Source organism: Nycticebus coucang, chromosome 7, assembly GCF_027406575.1.
Source record: "Nycticebus coucang isolate mNycCou1 chromosome 7, mNycCou1.pri, whole genome shotgun sequence".
Lineage (NCBI taxonomy): Eukaryota > Metazoa > Chordata > Mammalia > Primates > Lorisidae > Nycticebus > Nycticebus coucang.
The window spans coordinates 127,273,489-127,286,574 of NC_069786.1; the positions used below are offsets into that span (position 1 = coordinate 127,273,489).

The window sequence follows — 13,086 nt, forward strand, 5'->3', positions numbered from 1 at the left end:
CTCTGTAATAATTTGGATGATTAATTGATGGGTATACCTAGCCATTGAAAGAAGAAAAACTCATGAGACATATAAAAGGGAGTAGGGGTGAAGAGGAAAGTGCTAAAAATTTATCTAATAGGTACAGTGACCACTATTCAGGTGATGGGCACATTTATAGCCCCGACTAAAGCATTACAAATGCTACCCATGTAACAAACATATTTGTACCCCCGTGGACAGAGGACCCCCTGCAAAGTGGAGGACCAGTAGAGTTCCTCTAGATTGTTGTCTCTGCCTGGCTTCACAAAGGCCACCATGGGTCTGAGAGTCCATGGGCCAGACTATAACTGATGCATAACTTAGGGCTATTGTTTTCTAGTTAGAGGTATTGGCCCATAAAAGTAGATAAGAAAACAAAAAGAGGACTGTAGCATGAATCCCTTAAATATAAAGAAGTTTGCTTAAATGTATGGTTAATGAAAAATCACATTCATAATTGTCATTTAATCTTTCTTTCATTTCAGCGGAGAATACTGAAGTCTCACAACAAGACCTTAGCTGACCCTTGTGTAAGTATAAATTCCCAACTTTGAGCCCAGGCCTTTGCCCAGGCATGTGGTTTGTGTCATTTCTGCTTTTTCCTGAAGTATAATCTCAGTTTGAGCAAGTTGCTCTGTGTGATGAGTGAAGCATAGCAGGTATATCACCCAAGCCAGGAGGATGGGTCTGGGCTTGGTGTCCCACTGTGAAATCATTCTTTCCATTTGTTTCTATGGAAACCTTTTCACTTCCTCATTTTCCTTGAAAAGTGAGTATGGGAGGCTGAGTTCTAGCCCACTGGGGTCTCTAGAGATGGACTGTGATGTGGTCGTGGGTAGTGCTGGCCTACTGACCAGGGGAAGGAGCAAACATGAGAGGATAACAGTGTTTTTAAGAAGATGGTGGGAATGGGAAGGAACATCCCAAAGATCCACTCCAAGGTGCAGGCAGAGCTAAGACCCTCTTAGGCATCATCCAGAAGAAATAGATGGGCTATGCTGGTGAATTCACAGGGTACACCCTGTCATTAGTTCTGCAGAGAAATGCACACAGAGCACATGGATCCTTTACAGAGGATCCCCTGTGGCTGGTCTCACGGAGCCATAAGTGTGCTGAGCTGGGCGGGACTGAAATCACCACCACTTACCAAATGAAGGGGCATTTTTACTCCAGCTGCTCAGCTGGTGCTCTTAATGTGCAGACCTTCTGATCTCATGTGCTTGCCAAAAGTCAAGGCACATGATTCCCCTCTCTAGAAAAAAATCATAATTTGAATCCATTCATTGCCATGAAATGGACATTTTAGGCAGAGTCAGCTTTTTGCACAACTGCAGGGGGCACCCCTGGCTATAAGAAGGCCATGCAGCTGGACTGATGCAGGACACCAGCTGAGAGAAAACAAAAAATAGGCAGCAAATGTACTTCTCTAGCAAAACCTAGATCCGTTCACACTGCTTTTGTTCCCCTGCTCAAAGAGGAACTGTGAGCTGGGACTGACTGGTCAGTAGTTGAACCACTCTCATCTCTGGGGTCAGCATGGAGGGCTGTTTCTCAGAGCCTATAGCCAAGCCCTCTGTGAAGCAAGGGTGTCCTCGCCTCTTCCCATAACCATCCTGTAACAAACTTGTAGGCTGATAATATCTCTAAGACTTCCCAGTCCTTTCTCAGGAGAAACCCCTTTAGAACAGTCTTCTTGACCTATTCATAGCAATCACCTGAGGGTCCCACCCCCAAGATTGAGATGTTATTTGTCACAGCTGCCATTTTAAAATCAGTATTTCCAAAGCTCACATGGTGGTTCTTCAGCAGAGCCAAAGTTGTCAGTCACTGTAGACCACTGCTATTCGATCTGTAGGGTCCATGAGAACCACCTGAAGGCCTTAGTTGGCCATAACTGACAGGGCCCCATCTCAGGCCCCTGATTCAGTGAGTGTGGAGCCCAAAAATGAGCATCTAACCAGTTCCAGCTGCTGCTGGTCCAGATACCACTGCTTTAGACCCCAGAGGGCTCACATAAAGACTAAACATTAGAACCATATGGGGAATATTTAAAACATACTGATGCCTATGGCCCCACCCAGACTAACTGAGTCAAATCTCTGCAGATGGGGCCCCATGCAACTGAGCTTTTTCAACTACCGGATTATTCTACTGTAGGGCAGGTTAAGAATCATTGCTAAACAGAAGAATGAATTTTCTTACTAAATTGAATAAAGTGACATACACCAAGTTTGTAGGCTTCATATATGATGGGATTTTCCTGGGTCATGTACTCTTTCTCAGGATCCACTTAGTGTACTTTTCAGGATGATGATTTATAAACCTTGACCCCACAGCTTAAAAATAGCCATCAGCTTCCATGACTCTCATCTGTTGTAACAAAAGAGAAAAACATGGTCTCATGCCAGGGCTACCCTTGGGCCCTCTGTAGAGATGTTCCCAAGGATGCTCCTACAGGTTTCAAATTTTCCTACCATGAGGAAGCACATGAGAAAGATGAATCCTGCAGCTCAGAATGTTCTCCTATATGTGAATTTTGTATCTCTTCATGTAGTGAATTTGTAGATGAAGAGAAATTACAAACTGAGTTAGGTCCCAGTTCACCTCAGCTCTTTGGCTACAGGAGAGATATTCCAGCCCATTATGATTTTTAACCCAAATGCTTTGGCTGGTAAGATAGTATTATAAAACCTCACCAGGGCCCAAAGAATGAGATGAAATATCTAAATGTTAGAATCAGCCAACCTGGTGATGGTTGAATATCTGGGAACAGGGAGGCATCAGTGTTTACTCCCAGCCTTCTCGGTGGGTGGTGGGTGGCTGGAGAGAGGGGAGCACATGAGAAGAGCAGATTCAAGATGGGATGACAAGGAATGTGGTTTGGGCTAGGAGGGGCTTTAGACAGGGTGAAATATATCTAACTAGAGATGACAAAAAGCAGGGTTTAGATGTTTGGGGCTCAAATGGAGACCAGAGATTCAGGCCACAAAGTCTAGACATATACATGGTAAGCATGGTCATGGGAGTAAGTGTGGTCATTTGGGGCAAGAAATGAGCAGAGTATTGAAGACAGATCCCCCACGGAATCCCCACATTCTGTAAGTGAGGGAACTGAAAAAAACAAGGCAAGGTGTTAGGAGGAAATAAAAGAAGATGGGGTGTCATGGACCATGAAGAGTGTTTATGGAAGGAAGGGGAGATGGTCATTTCCATCCTTCCTCACTACCCACCAGAGTCTCAACAAGCCATCCACAGGTGGGCCAGTCCCCAGGTTCATGCATCACTTGGTACTTAGATTGTCCTAGGAGGATGCCAGTGCCTTCTTCCAGCCCATGGTGTAGAGCGGGCATGTCATCTAGGTGTAGAGCTGCTGCCCATCAAACAGAAAGTTCCCCAGCACACAGCTCTACTGAAATCACTCTCCTTCTGTTAGTACCATCATTCTGGATGTTTCTCCAACACAGACATGTGGCCCTAATTGTGTAAAAATCATAGTGTGTGAGGGTCTACATGTTATAGCTACAGATTACACCAAAAACAGGTGTGTGTGAATTCCCATGCCTACTTGTGGGCTCCTTCCTTGACTGGTTCTATTGCTTTTTACAACCTGTGCGAGGTATTCCACAATACTTATTTGCAAATCTGTCAAATTTTTTACTTCACTTTATGAAATTAAGTCTGGCTGAAGGTTGTACATATGGAGACTGGTGAGAAATCCAGTACCAGTCAATTTTCTGGGCCCTTCCATCTTCCTTATATAGAACAAGGTTACCAAATATTTTATGGGCCCAGAAATTGAGACTAGAGCCTTCATCTTCAGCCCTGGGTGGCTGCTGTTACCATACTCTTTGCCCATTAGATTTGTTGCCTCCATATCTCACGTTCCAGGTTAGCTAAGGTGGAGGGGGAATGTTCCTCCTTGTTTCCAGAGCCAAAGAGCTCTGTCCTTCTTGGTGCCCACCTTGTCATGTGAACCGATTCTATTTCCACTCCCAAAACACTACCACATTCTCAAAGCTCTCAAACACAGAACACACTCACGGGGAGCTGATGGCAAGAACACAGTCTTCAGTGATAGCTTGGAGTTTGTTTATCATAAATGCTCAGTAAATCACTCTGCAATGAATCAATTGAAATAATGCAATGTAAATAATTAGAAAAGACACTGTATTCCTGGGCCAGGTTTTGCAAGTCAAATAATAAATTTTTCAGATTATCTTTAATTCAGCCTTCTGTGTTGCTACCCATTCTCTGTCAAAGTACCTGCTTTCATAAAGAAAACTTTTCTTGCCCTACACACAGCCACCAGCTCCTGAACTTTGCTATACACCAGAAGGTCTTCTTCTGAAATCGCTACTCAATATTGTTCCTTAATATTTTGAGGAGAAAAATTTGTGTCACCTTAGTAGATGAAAAGGCCACATGTTCTAGAGGCTCACTGGCCCCAATGTTGTCTACATCATCTCCCCTTCTAGCAAAAAAACTCCAATATATGTGAGGTGTGCAGAAAATGGGGAAAGATGTTCTGCTGTGACACCTGCCCAAGATCCTTTCATGAGGACTGCCACATCCCACCTGTGGAACATGAGAGGTAAGACACAACCAACCTCAGCCCTTGCTTCAAGTTAAAGGCCTTGAAGGATTCTTAGGTGTAACAGTAAGAGGTTTCATCCTCACCTTCCCTGCTTGGTTCCCAGACCTCTGCACTCTGATGGAGTGAGGCCATCATATGCTGGGTGATAGTTTAAAGCATATGTCACCTGCTCTGGGAACATCATAAATTTGATCAAACTGATGATACAATGAGCCTTCAGAAGGCCAACCCTGCATCTATTGATCCAGCTGACTCTGGGTCACAGGGTACATGATAAAAATGTGAATGTAAATTCTTAGGGTGTCAGTGACTGCTGAAATCCTGTGTTGTAAAATGTGTGTTTGGTAGAGGTGATGTGTGTGGGACACCATGGAGATCAAGAAGGCCTGTAGGTGGGGTTGTGGCCAGGAGGATGGTCTCTACCAGGATGTGTCTGTCCCTCTGACAGTAGAGCATTGTCCTTCTATAACATCACAAGCTAAAGTGATCCACCTGCTCCCAGGGAGTTATCTGATGGGATCAGCATAAACCTCTGCTTTTGGCCAGTTGAGCAATTTGCAGAAGCAGAGCATAAATCAGCTTTTTAGTTCAGCTCGTATATAGCCCCATCTCTGAACCATGAGCAAGTTGCAAGGGCTCCTTGAGGTAGCACTGGGTGGCCAAAGAGACACTGACACCACGAGAATGGGTCACAGTGTTCACCTGATTATTAAGAGCCTCCTAGCACAGAGACCCCAGTAGAGAAGGTTGGAAAAGCGTCTTGGGGCAAACAAAAGATATCTGACACCTATTGGTAGATTTCCTCTTCAAGTTTCCACAGCACAGAATGTAGAGATAGAGAAGGCAGCTCCAGGGAGACAGTGCCTGTAGCTTGTGCTCTGTACATACTCAGCAAACTTGAGAGATGACAGCTTGTCTGCTGATTTTTACTATGGTCTGAGTGACTTGGTAAGACTCCAGGGATTGAGGTATTAATTTCCAAAACTTGATTGTGGCAAGCCGGGCTTACTGATAAGCTCACAATGGCTCCCATGGGAACCCCAAGTTTTGAGGTGAATGAGAGTCCATCCCTCCCCGGGGCACACTACTCAACAGGCTGTCACTCTTGCCAACGGTATTGAGGGGAGGATGTGCCTTTGGCTACTGAGCATACATGGTGCTTGTAGTATAGAGGCCTCCTGGAGAGAAGCTGGATACAAGGTGGAAGCCAGGAGTCATTCTTCAACAGAGAACTTTAGCAACATAAGAATGGGGGCTGAGTCACTAAACCTTTCCATGCTCACATTATGCCCAACCTCTCAGGAATCCATGGAGTTGCATCTTCTGTGAGATAAAGGCTATCCAAGAAAGATGCCCAGAAAGCCCACCATGTCATCAGGAATCTGAGGTCCTGGTGAGACAGATGCTGCCTGAGGAACAGTTGGTGAGTCGAAACATGAACCTGAAACCTCCTCCTTTCTGTTCAGCTGAGAGAGGCACATCTGTGCAGAGGGCTTGAGAAATGGAGCCCAGAGGCAGACTGCTGGCCCATGATGTGCTTTGATCCGTGACCTAATGCTATAATCTGTATCCAAAAAAAATTCCCAATCCAAAGAATAGCCTTTCTCCATATTTGTTTCCAAGAGTCCACAGGTTTGGGAGCCCCATGTTCTCTGGGCATGTGTCTGAGTGCTTACTCTACTCTAAAGTGCTTTTCACTTAAAATCTGCTCCATCTTTTGCAGAAATGTGAGTTTGTCCTCTTGAAGGTCTACTGTGATGCAAGAAGTCTTTCTTTTGACTCAGGACCATATTATGTAAGTAATACTTTAAAAAATAAAAACCTTGAAACTGACACTTGTCAAATCTGTGATCTAATTTTCATGATCCAAGTTGCAATTATGTTTACCTTGTTGATGAGTTTTTAGATGGGGAGCCATGAAGAACAGAAATGTATTTCTCATAGTTGTGAAGAATGAATACCTAAGACACTGGGTTGTTAGCATGGTCAGGTCCTGGAGAGGGCTGTTGTCTGGGTTCAACAAGGCTGCCTTCTCACTGTGTTCTGAGAGATTGAGAGAGGTCTCTGGAGCCTCCTTTGTAAGGGCCCTAGTCCTATTTGTGAGGGCTCCTGACCTAATTACCTCCTAAAGCTCTCACTAATACCACCAGGGAGTTAAAATTTCAACATAAGAAAAGGGGTATAAATCTTCCGTCCCTAGTAAGTGGAGTCCATACAAGACAGACCTGAAATCAGGCTGACAGCCTCCCCTTTGTCCTTTTCGCAACAGAGGAGAGGTAGATCTCAGGGTCCAGAAAAGCCCATGTGGTTAAACAAAGTCAAGGAAACCCTGAATGAGAAGATGTACCCCCAAGTGAAGGGGTTTGTGGAGGACATGCGCCTCATCTTTCAGAACTACAAGGTATTTTACAGGGTAAGTGGCTTTTACTGCTTCCAATTTTCTCTCAATTAAGTCACTTTAAAGTCACTTTACCTTTCACCTTCTTGTAGCGGGTAAATGTTACAATTGCCCTCATCAGGTGGCAAGCTCACACAAGCACAAATTCTGAAGTCCTCTAAAAGCCTTGTGGTGCACATGAGGAAAATAACAAAAAAAACAGAGGTGTTATCAGCCTTAAATAACAAGATTCTGAAAATACGATTAAGCATAGCATTTATTCAAGCCCAAAGCTGGGAATGGCCATCTGGAAAACAGACTCCAAAGAAAGAGAGTCAGTGCTCTGAAATTAAAAGTTCAGGTCTTGTCTACATACGAAGAAAACAAAGAACTTTAGTAGGATTACAACATTTTCTACTTGTAAACCAAGACTGGTTTACAACAATTTAATTAGTTACAATTCATTTTCCATATAGTTTGTTCTCATTTCTTTTCTAAACTAAGAGTATATTTGACATTCCATCTTAGGCAATATAATAGTCCTAAAGTCTTTGTGTAAAAAAAGTATGAGGAAAGTTCATCTATGATGAAGATCAGTAGTGAACAGGGAGGGAATCTTCCCTGGTGCCCTTTAGTCATTTGCAACATTTTTTTTTTTTTTTTTTTTGAGACAGAGCCTTATTATGTCACCCTTGGTAGAGTGCTATGGTGTCACAGCTCACAGCAACCTCAAACTCTTGGGCTCAAGAGATTCTCTTGCCTCAGCCTCCCAAGTAACTGGGACTATAGGTACCCGCCACCATACCTGGCTATTTTTTGTTGTTGTTGTCATTGTTGTTTAGCAGGCCTGGGCCAGGTTCGAACCCACTAGCCCTGGTGCATGTGGCCATGCCCTATCACTGAGCTACGGGCGCCAAGCACGCAACATTTTAAAAATAAACTAGGTAAGAAAGAAAGCCAGCCCATAGTTAGGGAAACAAAGGTTACAGCTGCCTGTGTATGTGACCAAGGTCCCCAAATCTCATTCCTTTAATGTTCAAAATATTTAAAAGTTGCAATACCTTAGATTTTGAATTAGTCATTTTTACACTGTCATTGCAAACATGACCCTGGGACTTCAGAATTCATTCACTTCTAGATTATTCATTTCTGCCCATGGAGAACAGTAGGCTGCAGACTCCCTCTTTTCCACAGAAAATAGAGGTGCATTTTAAACTAATATTTCCCTTCTGTAAAGAAAGATACCAAATCAAATGTCTCAAATTTCAAAATCTGGCATTTCTCAACATCTGAATTTCCTAGTGCTGTATCAAAAAGATTACCTCAAGAATTAAGACTGAGCAAAGAAGGAAGATACCATTAATTTACCCTAGGCATTTCTATACTGTCATATTGTCATAAAAGTGTGCTTTATTAAAAATCACAGAACTAGAATTTTTAAAAAATTAAATCAATACATTACTGATTGGAAATTATATTTCAATATAGTTCTGTTTTTGATTCTCTGTCTTCCACATAAAGAGAAACAAATTATCAGAGAACATAAGCTCCTCTAAAGTAGATTAATTCTCACCTAACATTTGGGATAGCCTAAAATGAAGCTCCAGATTATCTGAGACAAGCTTATTGAATGATGGCTATAATTGTCTTTGTCTTTCTAGGACAAGAAAAGCATCAAGGGACTTCAAGTAGAGCACAACTTTGAGAAGAATTTCAAAAACATTTTTGCAATTCAAGGAACAAGCAGGAAAAATTTTTGATTTGAGCCCATATTATATTAACTTGGCTCATTTTCACATACTCCCTTCGGACTCCTCAGCAGCTTGGGACACAAAGTGCTGGTGGCCCCCTAATCTCTATACGTTCATGTACAATCACCATATCACTCTCCTTTCCCAAACTTTTCTCATGGCCATTTCTGGTCATTCATTTTTATAAATACAAATGGAAATTGTCTTATCAAATTCTCTTATTGAATAATTCAAAGTGAAGGTTATAATTGAAAATATGAAGTCGTTCTGTAAAGGTTCATACTATATCCTTCCATTTATTCAAACCATTTGTGAGGTTCTTCAGTAATGTTTACTCTTCCCTTTCCCACACAGGACATCATTTCTTTTTCTTTCTTTCTTTTTTTTTTTTTTACTTTCAAAACTTTTGTACTTTTGGTTGTTACTGTGAAAGTGATCTTTTCGCCCATTAAACTGTATTACTGATTATTGCCTGTTGTAAAAGGCTACTGTTATTCATATATTTTTATCACTGATTACCTAACTGAATACTAGATGGTATTTTTGTTTGTTTTTGCCTTTGATCCTGTGGCATCAGGAAGCCTGGGATGGGTGTATGGCATCTCCAGCTTGTAATTGATGGTATTTTAATTGGTGCAGCTGATGGAGGTATCCCTTGCTTGGACACCAAAGCCTCTGATAGCTCTTGGTTCTGTTGGGGAATGGCTCTGCCAGGACATCCTGATGTACTTGCATGTTCAGGGAGGAAAAATAATGTTCTGTTTAACTTCTTAACTGGGGCTCATGTAACACAGACAGACTAATGAGAAAAACAAACAGAAGTTTATTAGCACATGTACATATAGCACATAGTATATTACCCACACAAGCTCAGACGACATCCTCTTTGCTAAAGCAATTGTGTAGAATAATACTCATTGCAGGAAGAAAGAAATTGGAGACCTCTGAAACTGCCACCACCTTGCCCCACCCCCAGCCAGGCAAAATAAGGCAGTTACGGAGACTAACACCACCCTCAAAGACTTAAAGAATACAGTCCTATAGGACTTTTCTTTGGATCAAGCTTTGGTGGAAATTGTTTCAGAAAAGCAAAACACAACCCAGGAGTAGTAGTTCCCAAAGTAGTGAAATCAGGTATAAAGCACATTTGTGGCGTGCAGCCTTAGGGTCTTTCACAATCTAGCACTGTGGCCTGCCTCAATATGGATTCCACCAAAAGCTCAAGACAGATCAATAATAATTCAGATGCTTGTGCAGAATTTTGAAAAGTATCTGTTTGTGCCTTTGGAGAACTGAAAATCCCCAAGGGAAAAAATCCTGAAGGACCATTAGATCTGATGAATTATATACAGATCTTGCCTAACAAGATGGAAAGTTACCTTTTGTTCCTCTGCAGGAAGAACTTATTATGGGAGTTTCCAAGAGTGGTATGAAAGTATCAGCATCAGATCAGAAGGATTTGTTGCACAGGCATGCTCTCACTTAATCATCTGCACGGTATTTCATGATGATGGTCTGGGGTCAGGAAAAGGATTATCAGCTTGGAAGCCTACAGATGAAAGGAACAAAGGATGCAGCCTGTGGGTTATCAATGCAACAGTCTAGAACAGCCAGACACGATTCTCAAAATCTTACACACTGCCTTTTACTCTGCATTGACATCTGACATCTTGAATTCTGCAGTCAAGTGGAAGTCAACTTCATCTGAAAGTTCAGTTTTCTTCTAAATAGTTCTCTTTTTAATCTACATGTTGAATGATCATAAAAATATGAAGTAATACTTTCCCTTAGAATTTCTCAATAAAATGCAATGTATAAAAACACTGATCATCTATATTGGATATGTCACAGGAACCTCAAAGCCAGCATCTTTTTTTTTTTTTTTTTGAAACAAAGTCTTGCTCTGTTGCCCTGGGTAGAGTGCTATGGCATCATAGCTCACAGCAACCTCAGACTCTTGGGCTCAAGTGATCCTCTGCCTCAGCCTCCTGAGTAGCTGAGATTATAGGCATCACCCACAATGCCCAAATAGTTTTTTTTTCCTTTCCATTTTTAGTAGAGGAGGGGTCTCACTCTTGCTCAGGCTGGTCATGATCTCCTGAGCTCAAGCAATCCACCTGCCTTGGCCTCCTAGAGTGCTAGGTTTACAGGCATGAGCCACCATGCCCGGCCAAACCCAGCATCTTAATAAATATTTAATTTCAGTTTAAGTGGTGTTTTTCATTTGCCTCACCTGCCATCTCTACCATTATACCTTATTAAAATTTCTTGTTTAAACTGTGCCTTCTCTGCCATACCAGCCATTTGGTGAGGGTGGGGATGGTGTCTGTTTAGGAATAACTCACATAGGAACATAGTTAATACATGCTAAGTAAATAAATAAAAGCTGCTGCATTCTTTATATCAGGGGTTGATAAAGTACAGCCCATGTGCCAAATCCAGCCCACTGCCTGTGTTGCATATAAAGTTTTATTAGAACACAGCAGCTACACCCATTGTTTATATGTTGTCTAAGGCTGTTTTTCTGCTACAATGCAGAGTTGAGTAGTTGCTATGAAGATGTTATGGCCTGCAAAGTATAAAATATTTACCATTTGTTATTGCAGATCAATTTAGAATCTCCAGGATGTAGAATCAACCTAAATGCCCATCAACTCAGGAACTGGATTAACAAATTGTGCTACATGCACACCATGGAATACTATTCAGCCACGAAAAAGATGGTGACTTCACATCTTTTGTAATATCCTGGATGGAGTTGAAACACATTCTTCTTAGTAAAGTATCACAAGAATGGAAAAGCAAATATCTAATGTATTCAATATTAATATGAAGCCAGTAGATGATCCAATACATGACCAAATAGGAGAAAAACTCATTTCAAGTCAAGTTGGGGGGAGGGGGAATATGAAGGGGAAGGGGTTGAAATGTTCTCACGGAATGGGCACAGGGCAGAGGGCTTGGCACACCTTTTGTATGTGGGACATAACAACAAGATGAAGTCTACCTAACAAAATCAAATATTTTGACCTGGTTGCCTATATCCTCATGTTAACCTGAAATAAATTTACTTAAAATTAAAACAAATAATACTGAAATAAAACATTTACCATCTGGACCTTTATAGAAAATGTTTGCTCCAGGGTCACCCTGATGTATGTTCAGAAAGGCCAGACCCAGGTGCCCTTCTGGGCTATGATTATACTGAACTCTCTAGGATACCAGCCTGGCTCACTGGCACAAATGCCCTGGGAAGACACCAGTGTTTTGGGGGAAAACAACCTGTGGCTCAGAGCTTCTAAATGAGCTTTGGCATCTGTGTGAACCACATTTCCAGAAGGGAGAAGGCTGGAGATCGTAATGCCTGAGGCTCCTAACACATCAAATTTACAAACTTTATTTTATACATTGTTAGGAAAAGTTAAGTGATTCCCTGGTATTCCTCCAGCACAGAGCTTGCTATGAAACTGTGATTAACTCTTTAGTGTCAGCACACTGGTTCTATGCCTGCCATCCAGACATTTCACAGAGAGAGCAGGGCCCTGGCTGAGTCCCCTCTACTACGAACCCACCTGCAGAGCAATGGTCAGATGCTGTGTATTAATCCCATGCTGCAGGGATGAATCTCCTGGCCATGACAGCATCCACTTAGAACAACCCACTTCTCCTCTGCCCTGGCAAGACAGCTGTCTGCTGTAGTTAAGCTCGCCTCACACGCCCAGTGTTTTCTTCTCTGCTTGAGCCACTGTGGAGACCCCACATGACATGCCCAGGTAAGCGGACAGGCTCTGTGCTCTGGTGGAGACTGTCCTGGTGGGTGTCCCAGTGCCACCACATTTCTCTGCAACTTCAATATCCCCTGTATAACTGCTGTGTGCCCTGGGGACCTGAGCCACTCTGTGGGGAGCCTCCCTTCAGAGCATTTCAGCCAGGGGAGGGGGATTCAGAGTGGGCAGGGGTACGTTGTTCTTAAGGATCCTAGGCCCAGTGCAGCCACCAGGGACCTAGGAAGCTGGAAATCTCATAAAGGGGATGGGAAAGAGTCAGATACAGCAGCTTCCTCACAACTTGAGCAAAGATCTCTCTGCTCAGGCCATAAACTCATCTGTGGGTGCACGAACGGGCAAATGTGAAAACACCAGTGCTCCCCTTCCTTATGTTACTCCACGTTTATTTACGAGGACTAGTGGCACTTGTAACTTCGATTTTATGATGTTTGGTTAGAAGGTAGAGAAGTAACTTCTATTTTTTTTTTTACCCACGAGGGAGAACATGATGAACTGTGAGAGGTAAAATTACAGGCGGCTTCCCCAGGGGACTGTGCAACAGCAACATTTTTGCCA

General features: G+C 42.6%; 1 protein-coding gene across 7 annotated transcripts in view; it reads left to right on the top strand.

Moving 5' to 3' along the window:
* SP100 (SP100 nuclear antigen) overlaps nucleotides 1-9,213 on the top strand; it is a 74,621-nt gene extending 65,408 nt beyond the window's left edge. For all 7 annotated transcript variants that reach the window (XM_053598266.1, XM_053598267.1, XM_053598264.1 and 4 more), the window contains 6 exons: nucleotides 507-551; nucleotides 4,497-4,612; nucleotides 5,918-6,038; nucleotides 6,339-6,410; nucleotides 6,885-7,028; nucleotides 8,654-9,213. In XM_053598266.1, the coding sequence (XP_053454241.1) occupies nucleotides 507-551; nucleotides 4,497-4,612; nucleotides 5,918-6,038; nucleotides 6,339-6,410; nucleotides 6,885-7,028; nucleotides 8,654-8,752 (597 nt within the window). In that variant the 3' untranslated portion in view covers nucleotides 8,753-9,213. The remainder of the gene's footprint in view (nucleotides 1-506; nucleotides 552-4,496; nucleotides 4,613-5,917; nucleotides 6,039-6,338; nucleotides 6,411-6,884; nucleotides 7,029-8,653) is intronic.
* The last annotated feature ends 3,873 nt before the right edge of the window (nucleotides 9,214-13,086 follow it).